General features: G+C 35.6%; 8 protein-coding genes and 1 long non-coding RNA gene across 12 annotated transcripts; 3 read left to right on the top strand and 6 right to left on the bottom strand.

Annotated features, from left to right (window-relative positions):
- Positions 1-348: 348 nt before the first annotated feature.
- Positions 349-2,024, bottom strand: LOC129577071 (protein disulfide-isomerase A3-like). The gene is made up of 4 exons (XM_055463533.1): positions 1,879-2,024; positions 1,042-1,795; positions 778-957; positions 349-673 (listed from the first exon to the last, which is right to left on the bottom strand). Exons 1-4 carry the CDS (start codon positions 1,907-1,909, stop codon positions 385-387), a joined length of 1,254 nt encoding a protein of 417 aa, XP_055319508.1. The 5' UTR covers positions 1,910-2,024; the 3' UTR covers positions 349-384.
- Positions 2,025-2,614: 590 nt separating this feature from the next.
- On the top strand, positions 2,615-4,901 carry LOC129577073 (mitochondrial import receptor subunit TOM40 homolog 1-like). Of its 2 annotated transcripts, none has more exons than XM_055463534.1 (3): positions 2,615-2,868; positions 3,188-3,826; positions 3,927-4,901. In XM_055463534.1, exons 2-3 carry the CDS (start codon positions 3,233-3,235, stop codon positions 4,347-4,349), a joined length of 1,017 nt encoding a protein of 338 aa, XP_055319509.1. In that variant the 5' UTR covers positions 2,615-2,868; positions 3,188-3,232; the 3' UTR covers positions 4,350-4,901. The 2 variants fall into 2 exon arrangements, with proteins under 2 accessions (XP_055319509.1, XP_055319510.1); XM_055463535.1 differs by having other exon boundaries at positions 2,622-3,007.
- Positions 4,902-5,101: 200 nt separating this feature from the next.
- Positions 5,102-6,353, top strand: LOC129577123 (exosome complex component MTR3). Its single transcript, XM_055463588.1, has 3 exons — positions 5,102-5,374; positions 5,449-5,569; positions 5,709-6,353. The coding sequence occupies exons 1-3, from the start codon at positions 5,218-5,220 to the stop codon at positions 6,289-6,291; spliced, it is 861 nt and encodes a 286-aa protein (XP_055319563.1). The 5' UTR covers positions 5,102-5,217; the 3' UTR covers positions 6,292-6,353.
- LOC129577124 (splicing factor 3B subunit 5) lies at positions 6,341-6,875 on the bottom strand. Its single transcript, XM_055463589.1, has one exon. It carries the CDS (start codon positions 6,690-6,692, stop codon positions 6,435-6,437), a length of 258 nt encoding a protein of 85 aa, XP_055319564.1. The 5' UTR covers positions 6,693-6,875; the 3' UTR covers positions 6,341-6,434.
- A 136-nt stretch (positions 6,876-7,011) lies between these two features.
- LOC129577122 (venom serine protease-like) lies at positions 7,012-9,527 on the bottom strand. Its single transcript, XM_055463587.1, has 10 exons — positions 9,368-9,527; positions 9,039-9,244; positions 8,787-8,940; positions 8,499-8,587; positions 8,303-8,408; positions 8,114-8,221; positions 7,718-7,860; positions 7,565-7,593; positions 7,290-7,491; positions 7,012-7,217 (listed from the first exon to the last, which is right to left on the bottom strand). The coding sequence occupies exons 1-10, from the start codon at positions 9,387-9,389 to the stop codon at positions 7,038-7,040; spliced, it is 1,239 nt and encodes a 412-aa protein (XP_055319562.1). The 5' UTR covers positions 9,390-9,527; the 3' UTR covers positions 7,012-7,037.
- Positions 9,528-9,791: 264 nt separating this feature from the next.
- On the bottom strand, positions 9,792-11,782 carry LOC129577112 (uncharacterized). Of its 2 annotated transcripts, XR_008688964.1 has the most exons (3): positions 10,998-11,782; positions 10,394-10,921; positions 9,792-10,091 (listed from the first exon to the last, which is right to left on the bottom strand). XR_008688964.1 is itself a non-coding variant. In XM_055463574.1 (2 exons), the coding sequence occupies exons 1-2, from the start codon at positions 11,407-11,409 to the stop codon at positions 10,803-10,805; spliced, it is 531 nt and encodes a 176-aa protein (XP_055319549.1). In that variant the 5' UTR covers positions 11,410-11,782; the 3' UTR covers positions 9,792-10,802. The 2 variants fall into 2 exon arrangements, 1 of the variants encoding a protein (XP_055319549.1); XM_055463574.1 differs by having other exon boundaries at positions 9,792-10,921.
- Positions 11,783-11,883: 101 nt separating this feature from the next.
- LOC129577024 (calcium load-activated calcium channel) lies at positions 11,884-13,218 on the bottom strand. The gene is made up of 4 exons (XM_055463388.1): positions 12,944-13,218; positions 12,773-12,850; positions 12,513-12,687; positions 11,884-12,358 (listed from the first exon to the last, which is right to left on the bottom strand). The coding sequence occupies exons 1-4, from the start codon at positions 13,002-13,004 to the stop codon at positions 12,121-12,123; spliced, it is 552 nt and encodes a 183-aa protein (XP_055319363.1). The 5' UTR covers positions 13,005-13,218; the 3' UTR covers positions 11,884-12,120.
- Positions 13,219-13,438: 220 nt separating this feature from the next.
- On the bottom strand, positions 13,439-16,309 carry LOC129577125 (uncharacterized). 2 transcript variants are annotated; one of them, XM_055463590.1, is made up of 4 exons: positions 16,157-16,309; positions 15,793-16,052; positions 15,453-15,588; positions 13,439-13,653 (listed from the first exon to the last, which is right to left on the bottom strand). In XM_055463590.1, the coding sequence occupies exons 1-4, from the start codon at positions 16,182-16,184 to the stop codon at positions 13,574-13,576; spliced, it is 504 nt and encodes a 167-aa protein (XP_055319565.1). In that variant the 5' UTR covers positions 16,185-16,309; the 3' UTR covers positions 13,439-13,573. The 2 variants fall into 2 exon arrangements, with proteins under 2 accessions (XP_055319565.1, XP_055319566.1); XM_055463591.1 differs by having other exon boundaries at positions 16,169-16,206.
- Positions 16,310-16,530: 221 nt separating this feature from the next.
- On the top strand, positions 16,531-17,174 carry LOC129577180 (uncharacterized). Its single transcript, XR_008688972.1, has 3 exons — positions 16,531-16,624; positions 16,842-16,971; positions 17,045-17,174. It is a non-coding gene; the product is annotated as an uncharacterized LOC129577180 (long non-coding RNA).
- The last annotated feature ends 637 nt before the right edge of the window (positions 17,175-17,811 follow it).

Here is a 17,811-nt window from a genome sequence, read left to right as displayed (position 1 = left end):
AACATGTAGTTGCTCGAAAAAAAAAAATAAAGAAAAACATATCATATCCGTTGATGATTGAACTTTATTTAAAAAATCGAATGTTATAGTTTCCTAGTGCGTGTTCTTAATGTATTTGTACTGTTGTGACATTTTTCATTCATTATCAACTTATCTGGGATAATTAAAACGTTATTGTACACTTTGAATCGATTTGCTTCTTCCCATTTCCATTGATGAAAAGATTTCCCTACGATTCAAATTGATAGTTAAATTGAGTGTATTTTAAACTTTTTTTCTGTTTCTTTTTTCATGATTCTTGTTCTCTCGGTATGTGTGTGGTTTTATTTCATTTCCTTTTCATTTTAATTTCATTTGTTGAGTTGTTTTTCATAATAAAATTTACTAATCGACGATCTTGGGTTCGCCGTCGCGGTTGAAGCCTTTCAGTTCGATGGTGGCGTGTTTGGCAATGTATTTGAGGAGCTCGTTCACTTCGTGGATACCTTCATATTTCACTGGTTTCGATTTCGAGTCTTTTGGCAACCAGAAGAGAGTTGGGAAATCGCGAACCTCGAACTCTGGTGGCACATCATTGGCGGTGGCATCGAATTTAGCGATAAAAACATCTTCATCGGCCAACTTTTCAGCAAGCTCATCGTATACTGGAAAAAATTTCTTGCAGTCTCGGCACCTGCAATAGGCAAAAATATAGCGAATTAGATGGATAGAATTTAATCAAACCAAAACCGAACAACCGAAAATCTCAAAAATTCATTCCGAATCAGGCATACATACCATGGACTATAGAATTCGATGAGTGTGTCTTTGCCGTTGTTGGTGATGAGATCTTCAAAGTTCTTGGCAACAGCAACCTTAACTGGTCCATTGTTGTCCTCTGGGACTGGTTCTGATTTAAGGTATGGTTCAAGTTTGCCACCTTTCAAATCATCCAAGAATGCCTTTAAGTTTTCAATTCTATCAGAGAAGACACAGAACAAAGAAAAAAAAAACATTAGCCGAAACCAAACATTGAATTCCGTGTATTTTGGGTTAACTTACGAGAATTCGTCTTTCATGATGAATTTCTGGTTGCGTTCATCGCGTGCCAAAACGACTGGTTTGTCACCGGTATAATCGTAACCGTATTCGTTGTGTTCGTGTTGGAATTCGTCTTTGCTGCTGATGGCAAACGAGAACATTCCAGCATATGGTGGGACAACCTCCAACATTTGGCTGCGCCAGTGGTTGGTTTTCTCTGGATTCTTGACGTAAGCAACGACAACTGGTCGATTGAATTCGGCAGCATTGTCACGTGTACGATGTCCAACCAGACCATGGAAGTTGCCCTTAACGAATGTGGTCAATTCTTCGATACCTGAACCATCGAATTCGACTTGGTTCTCTTCGAATTTGTTGGCGTATTGTGGAGCACGGAACAAAATGATGCCATCGGTAACACCGTATTTCTTCAATAAATCGGCGGCTGATGTGTGACCGAAGCGTTTCTTCTCACGATATTTGTCGGCATATGCCTGGAATGTTAGTTTCAATGAGCTGTCGCCTCCGAAAAATCCAATGAGTGTGGTTTCTTGAACTTGCAAGTATTCCTCCAATTCTTTCAATGAATCCAATTGCTTTGAGGCTGGACCAGAAATTTTCAAACGAGATTGCAGGTCTTTTACTTCCTGGGTCAAATCATCCAACTTCTTGTTCATTGCATCAAGTTGGGCTTGCAAGTTCCTATTTGCAGCATTAGTAGCAGCAAGTTGGGCTTGCAAGTTCCTATTTGCAACATTAGCAGCAGCAAGAGGCACTAAGATTCGGTGAATTTGAAGTGGACAAAACAATGCAAAATAAATAAGCAAAATAATATTATTTACATTGAAAAAAAAATACCTTTTCCGACTACAGTTACGAAGACCGTCATATTCACAAGAGATTTATTCGACAAATGAATTAGTTAGAAATGGCATAAGGCCTTGTTACGCATGCTTGAATTTCTATCAACAAAATCATATATGTTTATGATACATATATATATATATATATATATATATATGTGTGTGAATAAATGCACACAATTCATTTGTCAACAATTGAATTTGAATTTTTCAGTTTTCGTCAGCGTTGAAAACAGAAAAATCGCAATTACATTCTTCACCTATGTTACAATTATGTTGTCTTTCGAATTTTGCTCAATTTTTAATTTCTTTGTTTGTTCGTAGTTCTATTAATAAAATTAATAAATATTTTATATAAGAAAAATAATTTTAAATAATTGATATTAATTTATAATTCATTTGCAAGGTGATCACTTCAAACTGGTGCAATTACAACATTGACAAATCATGTTGCTATTTAATTTAGTGTTTACATATATTTCAATTGAAACGGCCCGTTATTTTGTTTTTTAAATGTTTCATAGTTTGAATTTGATGAATATTGGTTGTTTCATATACGCTCTGATCACAGAATTTCTGTGAAGCCCATAATAACAACTGACGTTAAATGTCGAATGACACACAGGCATGGACAAAGAGCGCGCCAACCAACATATGTATATGCTTCATGTATATCGCAAAGTGGAATATATCGAAACAACGAAATGTCATCGAAATTTCGAATTTAGTCGATAGAGACCGATGTGGTAGTGTGTTATGACACAACTGACATGAGCCGATCGTCGTGCTTAAGCAGAGAATAAAAAAGTTTACTGACTTTTTTCTTCTAACTCTCCATACATACCATTGATAGTAGTATTGAATGTGTGGTTATGTCAACATTTTTCGGAACATTTCGATTTTGTTAGATAGTTTAAATCACGTACAGGAGCCGTACGACTTTTATCTGGAGGACATTTAAATAAAAAAAGAAATTAATCCCAATGTAATTATTTCATTCGGTGTATATTCGTGTTGAAATCGGATATAATTTAAATTAAATCTGGAATAAAATCGATTACTTTTGTTCTTATCCATGGTTCATTCAGAACCATGTACGAGATTTACCATCAAATATATATCATGTGTGTGTGTTTTTGTTTCGCAAGAATTTGGCAATTTCGCTGGAGAATTCCATTGATATCTGCTGACAATCCGTGCCATTCGGATAAAAATAATCGTTTCTATTCATTGATCAAACCGATTCAACTTGATTTCTGTCTCTGTTGAAATTATTCTTAATGAAAATCCTTTTTATGTTGCAGTTATCAGCAGTAAGAACAAAAATTAGCTAAAAAAAAAGAAACGAAATGGGTAACGTGTTAGCTGCATCACAACCTCCACCACCGTTGCCACCATCACCAGCTGGGTTGGTGCCAAATCTAGCAAAAGAACCATCATCGTCGTCATCAGAGAATGCTATACCAGCACAAACAGACAGCTTTTTCAATGTGAGCGATCGTGAGAATCCGGGTACAATTGAAGACCTACACAAAAAGTGTAAAGATGTGATGCCAACGAATTTCGAGGGCGCAAAACTGATGATTCAAAAGGGTTTGAGCGCCCATTTTCAAGTGTCACACACAATCAATTTGTCATCGACAGCACCAAGTGGCTATAAATTCGGTGCCACATACGTTGGCACAAAGCAATTGTCACCGACCGAAGCATTTCCAGTGGTTTTGGGCGATATCGATCCATCGGGCAACATGAATGCTAACATCATACATCAATTTAACCAAAATATACGCTGTAAATTCGGTTCGCAAATACAGGATAACAAAATATCGGCCGCTCAATTGACTACGGACTACAAAGGCAGCGATTTCACGGCATCACTTACTCTCGCCAATACAGATTTAATCAATGAGTCCGGTGTTGCGGTCGCTCATTATTTGCAATCGGTAAGTGTAGTCGATCCGTCGATTAAATGAAATCAATTGATTGGTCAACAAATTAAACAACGAAATAAAAACCAAATTTCTCTTTGCAATTCATTTGTAGGTAACAAAAAGTTTGGCGCTCGGTGGTGAATTAGCTTATCAATATGGTCGAGCTGTTCCTGGCGGTGAAATTGCTGTTATCTCGGCTGCGGCACGCTATCAAAACGGTTTGTCCACATGGTCGGGAACGGCTGGATTGGCCGGTGTTCATGTGTGCTATTATCGCAAAGCCAGCGAGCAGCTACAGTTTGGAGTTGAAGTGGAAACCAATTTCCGTGTACAAGAGGCCGTTGGCACATTTGGCTATCAAATCGACTTACCAAAAGCCGATCTAGTGTTTCGCGGAATGTTAGATACAAATTGGAATGTGGGCGCTGTGCTTGAAAAACGCTTATTGCCATTACCATTTACTCTCGCCATTAGTGGTCATTTGAATCACGTTAAAAATCAACATCGACTGGGCATTGGCATGATCATTGGTTAGACAGACAAACATACAGACACAGAAGAAAAAGAACGAAAGTTTAACAAGAAATAAATGAAAAGAATAAATGTGCGCGCAAAGACAAGATCAATCAATCTTATTAGAAAAGAGATGATTTAAAAAAAAAAATGTTCAGTCAAATTCTTGTTTTGTTGTTTGAAAAACGCATTTCCCTAAGATTAAAAAAAAAGAAAAAAACTAATAAACAAATTGAAAAAAAAAACACAATAGAATCCAAAACGACTACTGAATCCTATATACATATATTATATCGTTCATTTAAGCATTTCCATGGAAAGTTATTTTAGAAGGAACACACAACGCTTGAACGAAAGAAGAAAAAAAAACTTTGGCTTTTGAAAAATATGCACGTTTATTTGCTGTGTGCAAACCAGAGTTCAATTCATAAAATTGCTTCTAAATACATGTACAAATTATTATAAAGACGAAAGAATCAGCAACATTTACTTTGTTAAATATCGGAGAAAAAGAAAGAGAAACAATTGTAATTTAGAATGGAGAAGAAAATAAAGCTCATCTCTTCGAACATTATCGCAATTTATTTTGATTGAAATCAATCGATTCTTATGAAAACGCATCGCATCGAAATTCATCGACCGCAAATTACTGGTCCTTCAAAGAGATTCACGTGTACTTTCTACATACGAGAAAAAACGGTGTTTGCAGCGATTCGGTTGCATTTGTATTGGTGCGACTTTTTTTTCATTTGACAGATTCAAATCAAAATAACATTAGACACATAACCTCAACATACACCTATTTGTTAGCATACAAACCAACGTGATATCATACAGTAGATTGTTTTTCTCCGTTTTTAAATTCGAATTGAACGCATAATAAGCAAAAGATGGCCAGTGATAGCAAGAGAATCCCTGCACCCGAGTCTACGCCCTACCATTTGAGTAGTCGACAGAAAACACAAACATATCAAGAAAAACTGGCTACAACATTGCAAGGCGGTCAGCGGCAGGATAAACGTAAATTCGAAGAAGCACGAAAGATATGTAAGTACATTCCGATTTTGAAATTGAGAAAAAAGAAAGTTTTCTCACTTAAATTGTGTCCTTTCTATGTTCAGTTTTGAAGCTCAATGTCATATCGAAGGCGAAAGGTTCGGCATACATCGAAATGGGAAACACAAAAGTGATTGTTTCAGTGTTTGATCCACGTGAAGTAGCCAACAAACAGAATAACTTCAAGTAAATATCAAGGTTTAATTAATGAAAATAGTGAAATCTCTTCAATCAATGGCATTTGCAATATAGCAAAATGTTGAGAAAAAACTATTTTTTTTGAAATTCAATCAAACACTAATTCTGTTTCCCCTCCTGTTTCCAGCACAAATGGTGAACTGTATTGTGAATTCAAATTTTCACCGTTTGCAACCAAACGACGAGCGACGAAGAATGATGTGGTTGAAAAATCCTTGGCACTTTCATTGAAGCGAGCATTGTTGCCGGCAGTGTGTCGATATGCGTTTACAAATTTCCAAGTCGATATCTACGTGAATGTGATTGAAGACGATGGTTCAGTGTTGGCCGCTGCAATCACAGCAGCTGGTTTGGCCATTTCTGATGCGGGCGTTCCAATGTATGACATTGTCACAGCAACGGCAGTCGCTATTGTTGACAATCAATTGCTGGTCGATCCGACAAGAGATGAAGAAGATGTGTGTACGAGCGTTGATTTGGATCAAGAGCATGGTTTAATCGTAGTGTCATCGCTTCACACACTCGAGCAAGTGTCCGAATTGTGGTGTTGTGGATTGATGAGCAGCGAAACGGTATCCCGTTTGACCGAAGTGCTACGTGAACACAATAAGCAAATCGTACCGATTATTCAACAGATTTTAGTCAACAAAGTGAAAAACAGCATCGACGAAACCGAACATCAGAAACAACAAAGCAAGAAAATCGACTAACAAACAATTTGCTACTCTTTTTTGTATGAAATAAAACACAAACATTGGCTTAATTTTCTTAAGACTGTCTTAATTTTATTGGATCTTTTTGTCATTTCTTACAAATTGAAATTTGTTTATCGAATCGTTTACGGTTGACGTGTTTATTCTTCGGCCTTCTCTGGTGGTGGTCCGCATGGTTGTAGCATTCGTTCCATCAAATTGAATCGGACACGAGCTTTGGTTTCATTTTCGGCGATTGCGAAAAGGCTGAGCAAATCACTGTGGCCCAAGTAACTAGCCAACGAGTCACGATGCTGATTGGTTAACCATTCGTATTTGGTGGTGTCGGCATGTCCCGTTCCAATGTATTTGCTTTGCAAATGCTCGAGTTGGCTGTGAATATTGTATCGGTCACCCATCGTTGCTTGGAATTTTATGGATTTTTCGATGATTTGCTTGGAATTTCCTCTTTGAACTGAATCAATTACGAAAATCAAAATGAACTGTGTTTTATTGAGGGAAACAAGAGCTGTTTACGGCAAAGTCCAAGCTTTGTAAATACAACTTGCTCTAAATGCCAAATGCTATTGTGGTGATCTGCCAAAGTAACTACTAATCATGTGGCGCCTCCTGTCGTGCCTTTGAAAATACGGTTTACACTGCGGTCGATATGACAGATTTTATGCATATCTAAAAGCAGTTGGTAATTTGGAACTAAAATCGAAATAAAAGATCAAATCTGGATAGGTGTTTTTGGATTCAATTTATTCAAAACGACAGTAATAATTTTTTGGTGGCGATACTTTCATGATGAAGGGTTCAATGTATGGTCCAATTTTTTGACACATGCCGGGAGCACCACCAGCACAATCCGGTCCAGTTTTTACCAAACACGCCAAGAAATCTCGATAACGAACTTGAATTATTGGCCCACCAGAATCACCCTAGACCGAAGAAAAAAAATGTCCATGGATTTGATTTGCGGGTCATCGAAATGACATTTACTATTTACTAACCTGACACGTGTCGCCAGAAGCACTACTACTATGACATAAATCTTCATTGTATACAACCAAATCATTTCCATAATATGCAGCGCATTGACTATTCGACATCGCAGACAGGTCAACATATTTCAAATAATACGAATAATCCTTTCCGAAATCAACCGCTCCATAACCCATTGCTCTCAATTGTTGCCCATAGTACTTGTTTTGCCTTCAATGAAATGGGTTTTGATGAGAAAAAAAAGGCACATTTTGGAAAACAGGAAAATCTAATTGGCTCTTACGGTTCATTCGAGGATGGCAAACAACATGGCTATTTCATTGACCAACAATTTGTTTGTTTCGTTAAAGTGCAACATAAACAAATAAGAAAAGTTTTAAATCGAAAAATCGTTAGAATATTCAAGAATCTCAGAAAAACACACACACACACACACCTGTACACCTCTGTTGAATCTAAAGTTTACTTTCACCAGAATGACAGCAATATCGTTTCTTCCAGTATTGTAATCATATTGTGGATGCGAAATGACTTGGGCGACATCATAATTTTCTGCATATGGTGTGTCATCTGCCAAAGCTTTTAATTAAAAGAAAAAAAAATCGTCATTATTCCTTTGATTTCACTTCAAAGACTTTGCCATTTTTCCGTTACTGCATTGAGATGAGTTTTTTTTGTTGGAAAAATGTTTTTTTCTGCAAACAGTTTTCCTAACAACACTGTCAAGTCATTTGAGTCAATGTGTAAGTCATTTTTCCAAAAGAATTTATTTTTTTGGTATTTTTATATCTTTCGGCCATAAATAAAACTTAAATCATATGTTTTTACCCACCTAATTTCAAATTTCGGCGTCCAACTGTTACAAGTAATGTATTCGCTGACATTATAGCACCATTCTCCCAAAGCTCATGAGCTGCACATACCACAACGTTTGTGGACACTACATTTGAGAGGAAAACAAGTGGTTTCAAATGGATATGCAAAAATTGTGTTCCGTAAATTTCATAACAAGAAATCATACGTATCGTTCCTCCACCCTTGAGAATAGGACTTTGACTCTTCTTCATGATAGCAGCCATATAAGGGTATTGATTCATTTCCGCCGCTTGACCTCCAACAATTTTCGGCTAGATAAATCACGAAAAACCGATAAGTTTTAGTGAATAACAAATTTTCGTCTTTTGAGAAAATATAAAAACATTTTGAACAACAATTACAATATTTTTGGTGCCACAGTCACATGAACTTTTGGAAATTGCCTTTATTTCGCAGGAATAAAATCCAGAATACTCTGTTGACGTATATGCTGAAAATATGGGAAATCGATAGAAGAAAAATTCTTGAACGGATGAATTGATATCGTTGATTTTCAACGACATCCAAATTTAGAATTTAACAATGCATCGTGCTGTTGCTAATATCAGCAGGGTCTGTTATTGGATGCAACAAAAGATTCTACCTCTAAAAGTTCTTTGTTGAACGATTTTGTTTTACAATCAACTTACCGATCGTAACTGAGTTATGTGCTGATTTAAGGTTGGATATGGTTTTATCTGAACCACAGAAACGCATTGCAGTTCCTCTAGCAAAATTGGTCGTACCATCGGTTAGTATTTGCAGACTATCTCTTACATCACATGATCCATCTGCAGCTTGAACCTAATCGTCACACAATTTATAAATAACATTTTACCAAATCATTTCGATGATTCAATAAATTTGCTGATTAAATTGTCATTCAATTACTGAAACCATACCCCAATATAAAAGTGGCATGAAACTGACATTTCATGATAAATTGGTCCAGAAACCGTAAACTGACAAGCTGTATTCACGTTAAATCCATACGGCGGATAATTTGGACTATTAACTGTTACTGATTCACCAGAACCCAATTCATAATAGCTTTTGGGTTGACAGTTTGAATAAGCATTTGTTGTACGCCACAGCGCCAAAAAAGATACTGCAATAAAAATCCGTTAAAACAATTCAAGTTCCGTTATTATTTTTTTTTCGTAAAAATTTCGATTGATCATTCAATCGAATACTACTTGGATTCGATTCTAGTTAACAGAAAACTCATTACAAACGATTGCCTCAATTCGCATGGTTTTTATTGCTTCAGTTTTCTCCTAAAAAAAAGTGTCACACAATACACAGCGCCACAGACAAGTAATTAAATTAGACTAAATTCTTCGAATCAACTCTATCTCTCGTGAGATGTTGAAAATGTTGAAAAAATGGTCTATGACGATTTTTATTTGAACAGACACAGAAAAAGGCAATTAAAAGATAAATATTTATGTCGATTCAGGCACCAGAAGAGATCTATTTATCAAGTGCAAAAACAATGAAACGTAGTAAATATTCCTTTTCTCGATATGTACATCAACCGTTTCGTGTTCCCGGTAACCTTATTGCCGTTGCTCAATGAATACAGATAAAATTCGTGTGATTTTTTGATACAATTGGGAGGAAAAGAAAACGACGCAGTTTTTTTTTATCAATCCTTTTATTGCAACTCACAAATTTATAAACATCTAAGCAAATACGAAATGTTTTTCTGGAAAAAACATTCACTGAATTGTTAATTCAGAATGTCTTAACATAAATAGAGTAAACACACGTGTTTGCATCTTATGTGCACATTGATTTATAGCAGGGTGATGAAGAAAGTCAGGGAATATTCAGTTGAAATTAGATCAAAACTCCTGGATAAACTTGCGTCTGTAGACAATCAAGACTTTCTACTCGAAGCGTTTTTCTTCACAACCGTTTGTTGTCGTTTTTTCTTCAAATTTTGTAACTTTCTAGAAAAAACAACAATATTTGATAATCTGCCCGATGTTTATTTATAATTAACATTATTTGCACAAGTTTATCTGATGTGCCTGTTTCACTCGATATGCAAACAATTCATTATCAGTCAAACAAATTGATGCTTTTTTTTATTCTAATCAAATGACGTACATCCAAAAAGCATTATTAGACTTGAATACACATGACGAAAATATATCTAATCCGGATAAATTGTTACAAGTTTTATTTTTTATGGAAACTCGAACCATCCAATATTTTTTTCTACTACTTAAAAAAATGCCGTGGATCTTACATTATGAATCTTCGTCGGGTGTTTCTTCTTCAGCAGCTGCGATCCCATAAGAAAATTTACATCAAAAATGTGCTCAAAATGTTCCCTAAATTAGTATGCCTCACATCAACTTCCTATCAAATTTGTGCTCATTTTTGGTGTGAGTCAGACTTTTACACCAAAAATTCCATACAAAACGAGCAAATTTTTGATGTGGCTGACAATAGAATGATAGGCAAGTTGTCAATATAAATGACCGTTGCAACGGCAAAACCGAAACATCATTTAATGTCAGTCACATCAAAAATATGCTCGTTTTGTATGGAATTTTTGGTGTGAAAATCTGAATCACACCAAAAATAAGCACAAATTTGATGTGAGCCATACTAATATAGAGAACATGTTGAGCATATTTTAGATGTGGATTTTTTTATGGGGTTGTTGATGCTGCTGTTGATGCTGCTGTTGATGATGTTGTTGACGAATTGCCCGTTGATGAAATGTAGCATTTATATTTGCCATAACGACCATTCCTAGTGGCTGATGTAGCTTTAGAAAATTGAGAGCAGAGTAAAGTTTGTAAAGAAATGTTTTACAAATAAAATCGAATTGAACTTAGTCTTACCAATAACTAAAACCGGTCGACCGGATGTTTGGCGAGAATTCTTTTGTATCGTTTTGACACCACAAAACCGTTCTGCACCTTGGATGTTAGGGTCTAAATTATATCCAACGTAAAAGTAGTCATCGCAACATGAACCACGTCGAGTAATGGTTGTATCACCAAAGAAATCGCAACGACGGCATCCCTTGGAAAAATTGATATTGCAAATCAGCGTCAAATTAGCACCACTTTGACCGACAAATACTACACGTGTTGATGAACCACGCTGATATGGCAACGATTTCAGTGGAAACACAGCATTCGATTCCAAATCCACGCGATAGTTTGAACGCTCAAACCATCCATTCACAATCGATACATTTACGATTATTACCGCTATGACGGTTATCACTTGAATCTTGAATGCGATCATGTTTTTAGTGCGATTTCCAGGTTGAACATAAAGAAAATTTATATTAACTTATATAGTAAAATAATTTGCATCGGTAAACTTTATTGAACTGCCGAAAATATCGAGATGTTATTTATATATATTGGCAGGAGTTTTTTTCCTTCAAAATTTTATTTGATTCACGTGGACTGAAATGTAAACAACAATTTATTTCAGCAAAAAAAAAGCGATTGGATCAAATTAATTGAGGACCCAAGTAAATTCGCAGTAGTCACAAAAAGTATTTGAATTGTAGCAAAGTAAATGTTGTTTGTCTGTGAAGAGTTTTTGTGATGTCGACCTTGAGAAAATTCTGCATCTCCAAATTGTGTCCATAGGCACCAGTTGCTTTTTTTCCTTTATGTTCTGACGAAAATTAACCAAAGAAAAAAAAAACTGAAATACACACAGAGAGAAAAAAGTGTCTCAAACGCAAATAAACAGAAAACATTGACATTAGTTTCAATTCGTTTATTTTGTACGTTGAATAGTTTTTCTGTTTTTGTTTCGATTGATTCCAAGTACAATTTTTTCTTTATTATTATTTACTTAAATTTCATCTAAATTCACCTTAAACGTTGGTTTCGCTTCGTTTCGACTTTTTTCTTTGTTCTGTTTAATCATTTTCTTGGCATTTTATTGCATTTAGTGAAAAATACACGTATTTTGAGTAGTTGGATGGCAGAGCATGGCTTATTTAAATTGGCCAGGTGCAGCGCCAAAGAGACCGCCACTTTGTTTGCTAGCTGCTCGTGATGGTGCAAAACCGAGCAATTTCTGGATATTCTGTCGGATTGACATGGTGCAGAGAATGTACAAAAATATGAAGGAACATTCAGTGTAGTCATCGCCGGGCAAATTTCGATGGCTCAAACCTTGGATCCATGATATCGGCAAAAACGGCAATCGAGCTACAATTCGACCATCAAAACTGTAAAAATCAGAAAAAAGTATTTGTCTTGAGTAAATATTTCGTTGAAATAAATACGCGTTTTGAACATTAATTCAAACAACAAAGTTTTAAACAATGTTTTCTTGCTCTGCACAATGTAAAATGTACATTTTTTACTCCACGCATCACTTACATGCTGTTGAACATGCTGAGAAGAGCAGTGAACGCAAAACCGGTGGCCAACATTGACTTCATCTTCACCAAAGACAAATCTCGATTATTATTCTTCAGTTTTTCTTCATCACGTTCGATTTTCTTCTTGTGTTGCTTGTCCAGCGAATCGCCCAACGTCTCTTTCCGCTTTTCCACTATAAATTTTTCAAAGAATTTTATTAAATTTCTTTTCGCAGTTCGATATTTCATATTTTTCATCATTTCATGACATAAACTTACATTTTTTGCTTTGTTTTTCGATTTCAGTCTTTAGTTTTTGAAATTTATCTGTTCGATAGACTAGCAGCCACGTCAATCCTAAAATCGATTGGGTAAATAATTTAGTGGAAACGAATCGGAATCGGTTGGCAATTTTACCACCAGAAATGTAATTAACCAACTTCAATTTACCTTCACCCAAAAATGCCGTACACAACGAAATAAATATAATCAGTACTGTATCGGACCACATGATTTACAATAAAATTTGATTGATATGAATTGGAATAGTTAAAATGTGAAACGTAAAACACCGCACTCGATCCACCGAATCAATTAAACGAATAAAATTTATACAATTTAATTAACGAAATCCGAAAGAAAATTGGGACTAATGTTCTTCTTTTTTTTTGAGTATTCGGTGCCTAGTTCCCGTGATATTGGCATTAATTAGCTGATGACACTGTTGTCAAATGTCAAATGTGACGGAGCAATGTACTTAAGCGAGATTGGAACACGTTTGCCCATGTATTCAAGTTAAGTACTGGATGGACGTTGCGTCGCGCTATGATAACCAGTAGAAAAAAATGAAGGGGAATTGTATATTTTTTCCATAAAAAAAAAAAAGGAAAATAGAAGGAAAAATGAGAAAAACTTCAAAAATAAAACTGATTTTCATGAATACATTATTTAATCAACTTATCTCACTCTTGATTCAATTTTATTAAAATTATTTTAAAAAAAAACTCTGGCTCATTTCAACTTCAATAAATGTTCCGCAATAAATTGCGATATCAAGGCGACTTGTTTCGCTATTACTTTTCATGTGATCGAGAATGGATTCCGAAACATTGATACAAGTGTACAATTATATCTGCCGCTGTAGTACGATGAGGTATGACCTAAAAATATGCAAAAAATGTTTTGAAGCTTTTAAAATGTTCTTTACATAAGAAATGCAATTATGGAATTTTTTCCTTCATTTTATAAGCTTTAACTCTTCAAAAAAAAACTCTTCGCTCTTTAACACTATGATTGTTCTTGGGGCACCCAGGGCCCCCAGCGAACTTTAAAGTTGAATAAAAGTACTAAACAGTGTATAAAACAACCGGAGTTAAGTCTCATTGTATAGATTGAACATTTCTCTACACGAATGAAAAAAAAACATATGCATATGTGTGAGTATGTGTAAAATACAGCCTGCCGCAAAACATGTTACGCTGTTGTTCTTGGGGGACCACAGGGCCCCATGGCTATTTTATATTATAGCTGGACTATGATAAGAGATATCGACTTGGTGTCTATGAGGAAGTTGTAGTACTCAAGCTGTTCTACAACTTCGCCGTAGACATCAAGTCGTTATCTCTTATCAGTTACGCGAAAAGCCGCGAAAACGTGAAAAACGCGAATTCATAGTTTCTCACTTTTCAAGGAACTGATAAGAGATAACGAGGTGGTGTCTATGGCAAAGTTGTAGCTCTGGTCGAGTACTACAACTTTACAACGACACCAAGTCGTTATCTCTTATCAGTTACGCGAAAAAATGATAAGAAAAAAATCGCGTTTTTCACGGTTTTCTGCGGTTTTTCGCGTATTCCGCAAAACTGATAAGAGATAGCGAAATAGTGTCTATGGCAAATTTGTAGTTCTGGTCGAGTACTACAATTTTACAACGACACCAAGTCGTTATCTCTTATCAGTTACGCGAAAAAATGATAAGAAAAAATTCGCGTTTTTCACGGTTTTCGCGACTTTTCGCGTAACTGATAAGAGATAACGACTTATAGTCTATAGCGAAGTTGTAGCACTTAAGCTGCTTTACAACTTTGGTAAAGACACCATCTCGTTATCTCTTATCAGTTTCGAGGAATACGCGAGAAACCGCAGAACACCGTGAAAAACGCGAATGTTTTCTTATCATTTTTTCGCGTAACTGATACGAGATAACGACTTAAGGTCTGTGGCAAATCATAGTACTCGACCAGAGCTATAACTTTGCCATAGACACCATCTCGTTATCTCTTATCAGTTCCGTGAAAAATGATAAGAAAAAAACGCGTTTTTTCGCGGTTTTCAGCGGTTTCTCGCGTATTCCGCGAAACTGATAAGAGATAACCAGATGGTTTTCGGCAAAGTTGTAGAGCAGCTTGAGTACAACAACTTCGCCATAGACATCAAGTCGTTATCTCTTATCAGTTACGCGGAAACCGCGAAAACCGCGAATTTTTTCTTATCATTTTTTCGCATAACTGATAAGAGATAACGACTTGGTGTCTGTGGCAAAGTTGTAGTATTCGACCTGCTCTACATTTCTGTCGAAGAGGCAAGTCTCTTACTTCTTATCAGCTTCACTAAAACGATGTCGGAAAATTTTGCGATTTTCGCGTTTTTTCGCGTTTTTCGCGGAACTGATAAGAGATAAGCAATATTTGTTGCGCCAAAATTATAGCAAACTTTGAGTACAATTCTTTGAGTACAAAACTTTGAGTACAAAACTTACAACTTTGCTTCAGACACTAATTTGTTATCTCTTATCACAGTCCAGATTTCATATGAAATATCTTGGGGGCCCTGGAGTCCCCCAAGAACAGTAATATGTTGCAAATATGAAGAACAGTCATAGTGTTAACTGTGGAATGCATTATTTGTATTTTGTATTTGTGCATTATTTTGCGGTTTGAAACCGATACCATTTCCTTACCAAAGGTAATAAAATTGGCTCGTGATTGAATTTTAACGACACCTTGACCGCAGAAATATGTGCCCCTGTCTAAAATTTGGTTCGTTCCATCGTCTAATACTCGAAACTGTTCGGTTTTACAATCATTGCCTTCACCCTGAACCCAAGAAATTGTACATGTTAAAACATAAAGTATCCAAATTGTTAACAATTGTCTTCTTAATTCCGTAATTCTACACATTTGAATAACGCCTAAAATGTGTGATGATTACATCATCACACTGTAATCCAAAGAGGATAACGACTTGTTGTGCATATTCAAATATGAAATGTCGTGATAAAAAACGTTCAGTTTAAATACCGTAACCGCAATGTTGAGATAGCAATAAAGTCGAATCACGTAATTTCGTGGACACTCAATAAAATATCGACACGCTGAACCGGGATCAAAGAAGCCAAAATATCCAAAATATCCCAAGATGCTGACATAGCCGCCGGGATTAATCACGGATTTTCCTTCGTTTGCATCCAATTGAACATAGTAATCACAGTTGCCAAAGTAATTTGCATGCGCAGTTTGCACCCCACAGCCAGTCAAGGTAACCAGTAGAATAATAAAATCTATTTTTGGCGTGTGTTTTTTTTTTGGTCCACAAAAGAAATGGAATAAAATATATTTCTGTATTTTATTCAGATGTTAATAAATCAAAGAAAAAATACGTTACAGAGCATCGCACCGTTCACAAGAAACATCTGACAGATTCGGTATGAAAACTCAAAATAAGAGGCAACGAAAAAATCGTTGTTATCAAAGATTCAGCAGTAGCTTTGGCGTGAAGAAGAAAATGGATTTCGACAATGCTATTTTCAGAGGCAAACACTTACAAAGCAGATCATCAGAACTATCAGCATGAATTATTTATGTGCCGAACACATTCTGATGATGTCTGTACTACAAACTCTGTATTAGATTTTTGTTTGCTCATTTTTACGCAATCCTCTAAATTCCAGCTCTTGCCTTCTTATCGGCCCGTACCTTTGTGTTTGTCATGTCGAAATCGAGCAATGTAAGAGCTTTGCGTTTGTATACTCAGTTGGATGCTACTCTCAATTGCATTCGATTGTTATCATGATCACAGCCGCTGTAAAGTCTTTTAATTTCATTAAAAACAACTGGATTTCGCATTAAAAATGTATGTATTTTTTCTTTATTTTTTAGTAGATTTTGGTTTAACTTCACATTTGTTATTTTGTTTTTATCTTATTCTTATTTGTTAAATGGTAATAATGATGTTTCGGTTGAATATCATGATGAAGTGTCTAGTTTTTTTTTTGATGTCACTCTTTTCGCAAATGCATTCACAAATGTTTACATCAGGCGCAACAATTAGTTCATGGTTTTAATTTTAGTCTTTTCAAGCCTCTCAAAAAGTCACACGGAGAGCATTCGAATGTCATTTTTTGTTCCTTTTCGTCACAATACTTTCTGCCCAACTATAATGGAGCTTCAACAAATCCTAGAGCGAGTAAATATCGTCAAGTATGTTGTTGTTTTTATTTCTATCGTCGAATTGTAAAAATTGTTATTGGATGCTTCATTTTTTATTCAATAGTGTTGATTGATGGTGACACCATCGAATTCAATTAGATGCGATACACCAGCAGTGCATACGAAAATACTGCTTTACGTTCGCAGAACAACCAGAGAGAAAAAAAAATGAAGAACAATGTGTATTGTGTGTATGCTGCTGTGCTGTGCTGTATTTGTGATTGGTTTCGGCCAAGTTTCGTAATCTATTTGCTTTAATTGATAATCATTTTGTGCTCATTCATATTCTAAATTGTTGTTTTTAGTGTTTTTCTGTTTACTTCTTCTTCTTCTTCTTCTTGATATTCGCTTTGTTAGCAGTCGTCGTCAATTGTGCGGCATAACATTCAGTTAATTCAATTACTTTATTATGTAACTTTCCCTTAATGAATAATTGAATGCCGGTGTCTTCAACACTAAAATGCTATGAAATCGATCTTAATAGGAACGAAGGTGCTTCGGATCAGGTAAAACCATTTCAAAATTCATTTGCTTCCTTATACATAAAATACTCGAATAAATTATTTGCAATTTTACGTTTATTCACACCGCACAATTGGTTAAGCATATGAATATATGCAAATATTTGTTTCTTATTCGTCAAAATTTGTCTCACTTCTTATGACAGTTATTCAAGCAAAAAAAAAATATGTGTGTGTGTGTGTGCTTCAATCTCTTTAACTCAATTTCTCGTTCTATTTTTCCCAATTTTCAAAAGGACTTCCCATCTATTTTCTTCAAAAGTATTTTTTTTAAGACAACTCCCAGGCAAATCAATATGTGTGTTATTCA

This window comes from Sitodiplosis mosellana, unplaced genomic scaffold (assembly GCF_009176505.1).
Source record: "Sitodiplosis mosellana isolate CC-2019 unplaced genomic scaffold, AAFC_SMos_1.0 Smas_scaffold_6197, whole genome shotgun sequence".
Taxonomy (NCBI): domain Eukaryota; kingdom Metazoa; phylum Arthropoda; class Insecta; order Diptera; family Cecidomyiidae; genus Sitodiplosis; species Sitodiplosis mosellana.
The sequence above is the reverse complement of the archived record's forward strand: the minus strand, read 5'-3'. Positions and strand labels throughout refer to the sequence as shown.

What these genes read in the sequence shown, in the direction of transcription:
- LOC129577071 (XM_055463533.1), bottom strand. Translation starts at nt 1,909, where the DNA reads ATGACGGTCTTCGTAACTGTAGTCGGAAAAG. An exon ending in ATCATGAAAGACGAATTCTC is followed by an intron (nt 958 to 1,041) that starts GTAAGTTAACCC and finishes CTTCTCTGATAG; the next exon opens with AATTGAAAACTTAAAGGCAT. An exon ending in ATCGAATTCTATAGTCCATG is followed by an intron (nt 674 to 777) that starts GTATGTATGCCT and finishes TGCCTATTGCAG; the next exon opens with GTGCCGAGACTGCAAGAAAT.
- LOC129577073 (XM_055463534.1), top strand. Translation starts at nt 3,233, where the DNA reads ATGGGTAACGTGTTAGCTGCATCACAACCTCCACCACCGTTGCCACCA. An exon ending in TCGCTCATTATTTGCAATCG is followed by an intron (nt 3,827 to 3,926) that starts GTAAGTGTAGTC and finishes ATTCATTTGTAG; the next exon opens with GTAACAAAAAGTTTGGCGCT.
- LOC129577123 (XM_055463588.1), top strand. Translation starts at nt 5,218, where the DNA reads ATGGCCAGTGATAGCAAGAGAATCCCTGCACCCGAGTCTACGCCCTAC. An exon ending in CGAAGAAGCACGAAAGATAT is followed by an intron (nt 5,375 to 5,448) that starts GTAAGTACATTC and finishes TTCTATGTTCAG; the next exon opens with TTTTGAAGCTCAATGTCATA. An exon ending in AACAAACAGAATAACTTCAA is followed by an intron (nt 5,570 to 5,708) that starts GTAAATATCAAG and finishes TCCTGTTTCCAG; the next exon opens with CACAAATGGTGAACTGTATT.
- LOC129577124 (XM_055463589.1), bottom strand. Translation starts at nt 6,692, where the DNA reads ATGGGTGACCGATACAATATTCACAGCCAACTCGAGCATTTGCAAAGC.
- LOC129577122 (XM_055463587.1), bottom strand. Translation starts at nt 9,389, where the DNA reads ATGCGAATTGAGGCAATCGTTT. An exon ending in ACGCCGAAATTTGAAATTAG is followed by an intron (nt 7,861 to 8,113) that starts GTGGGTAAAAAC and finishes TTTAATTAAAAG; the next exon opens with CTTTGGCAGATGACACACCA. An exon ending in CTTCTGGCGACACGTGTCAG is followed by an intron (nt 7,218 to 7,289) that starts GTTAGTAAATAG and finishes TCTTCGGTCTAG; the next exon opens with GGTGATTCTGGTGGGCCAAT.
- LOC129577112 (XM_055463574.1), bottom strand. Translation starts at nt 11,409, where the DNA reads ATGATCGCATTCAAGATTCAAGTGATAACCGTCATAGCGGTAATAATC. An exon ending in TCGACCGGTTTTAGTTATTG is followed by an intron (nt 10,922 to 10,997) that starts GTAAGACTAAGT and finishes AATTTTCTAAAG; the next exon opens with CTACATCAGCCACTAGGAAT.
- LOC129577024 (XM_055463388.1), bottom strand. Translation starts at nt 13,004, where the DNA reads ATGTGGTCCGATACAGTACTGATTATATTTATTTCGTTGTGTACGGCA. An exon ending in TACGGCATTTTTGGGTGAAG is followed by an intron (nt 12,851 to 12,943) that starts GTAAATTGAAGT and finishes AATCGATTTTAG; the next exon opens with GATTGACGTGGCTGCTAGTC. An exon ending in CGAAAAACAAAGCAAAAAAT is followed by an intron (nt 12,688 to 12,772) that starts GTAAGTTTATGT and finishes AAAAATTTATAG; the next exon opens with TGGAAAAGCGGAAAGAGACG.
- LOC129577125 (XM_055463590.1), bottom strand. Translation starts at nt 16,184, where the DNA reads ATGTTTCTTGTGAACGGTGCGATGCTCT. An exon ending in TGTGAACGGTGCGATGCTCT is followed by an intron (nt 16,053 to 16,156) that starts GTAACGTATTTT and finishes CGCCAAAAATAG; the next exon opens with ATTTTATTATTCTACTGGTT. An exon ending in ATCTCAACATTGCGGTTACG is followed by an intron (nt 15,589 to 15,792) that starts GTATTTAAACTG and finishes TCTTGGGTTCAG; the next exon opens with GGTGAAGGCAATGATTGTAA.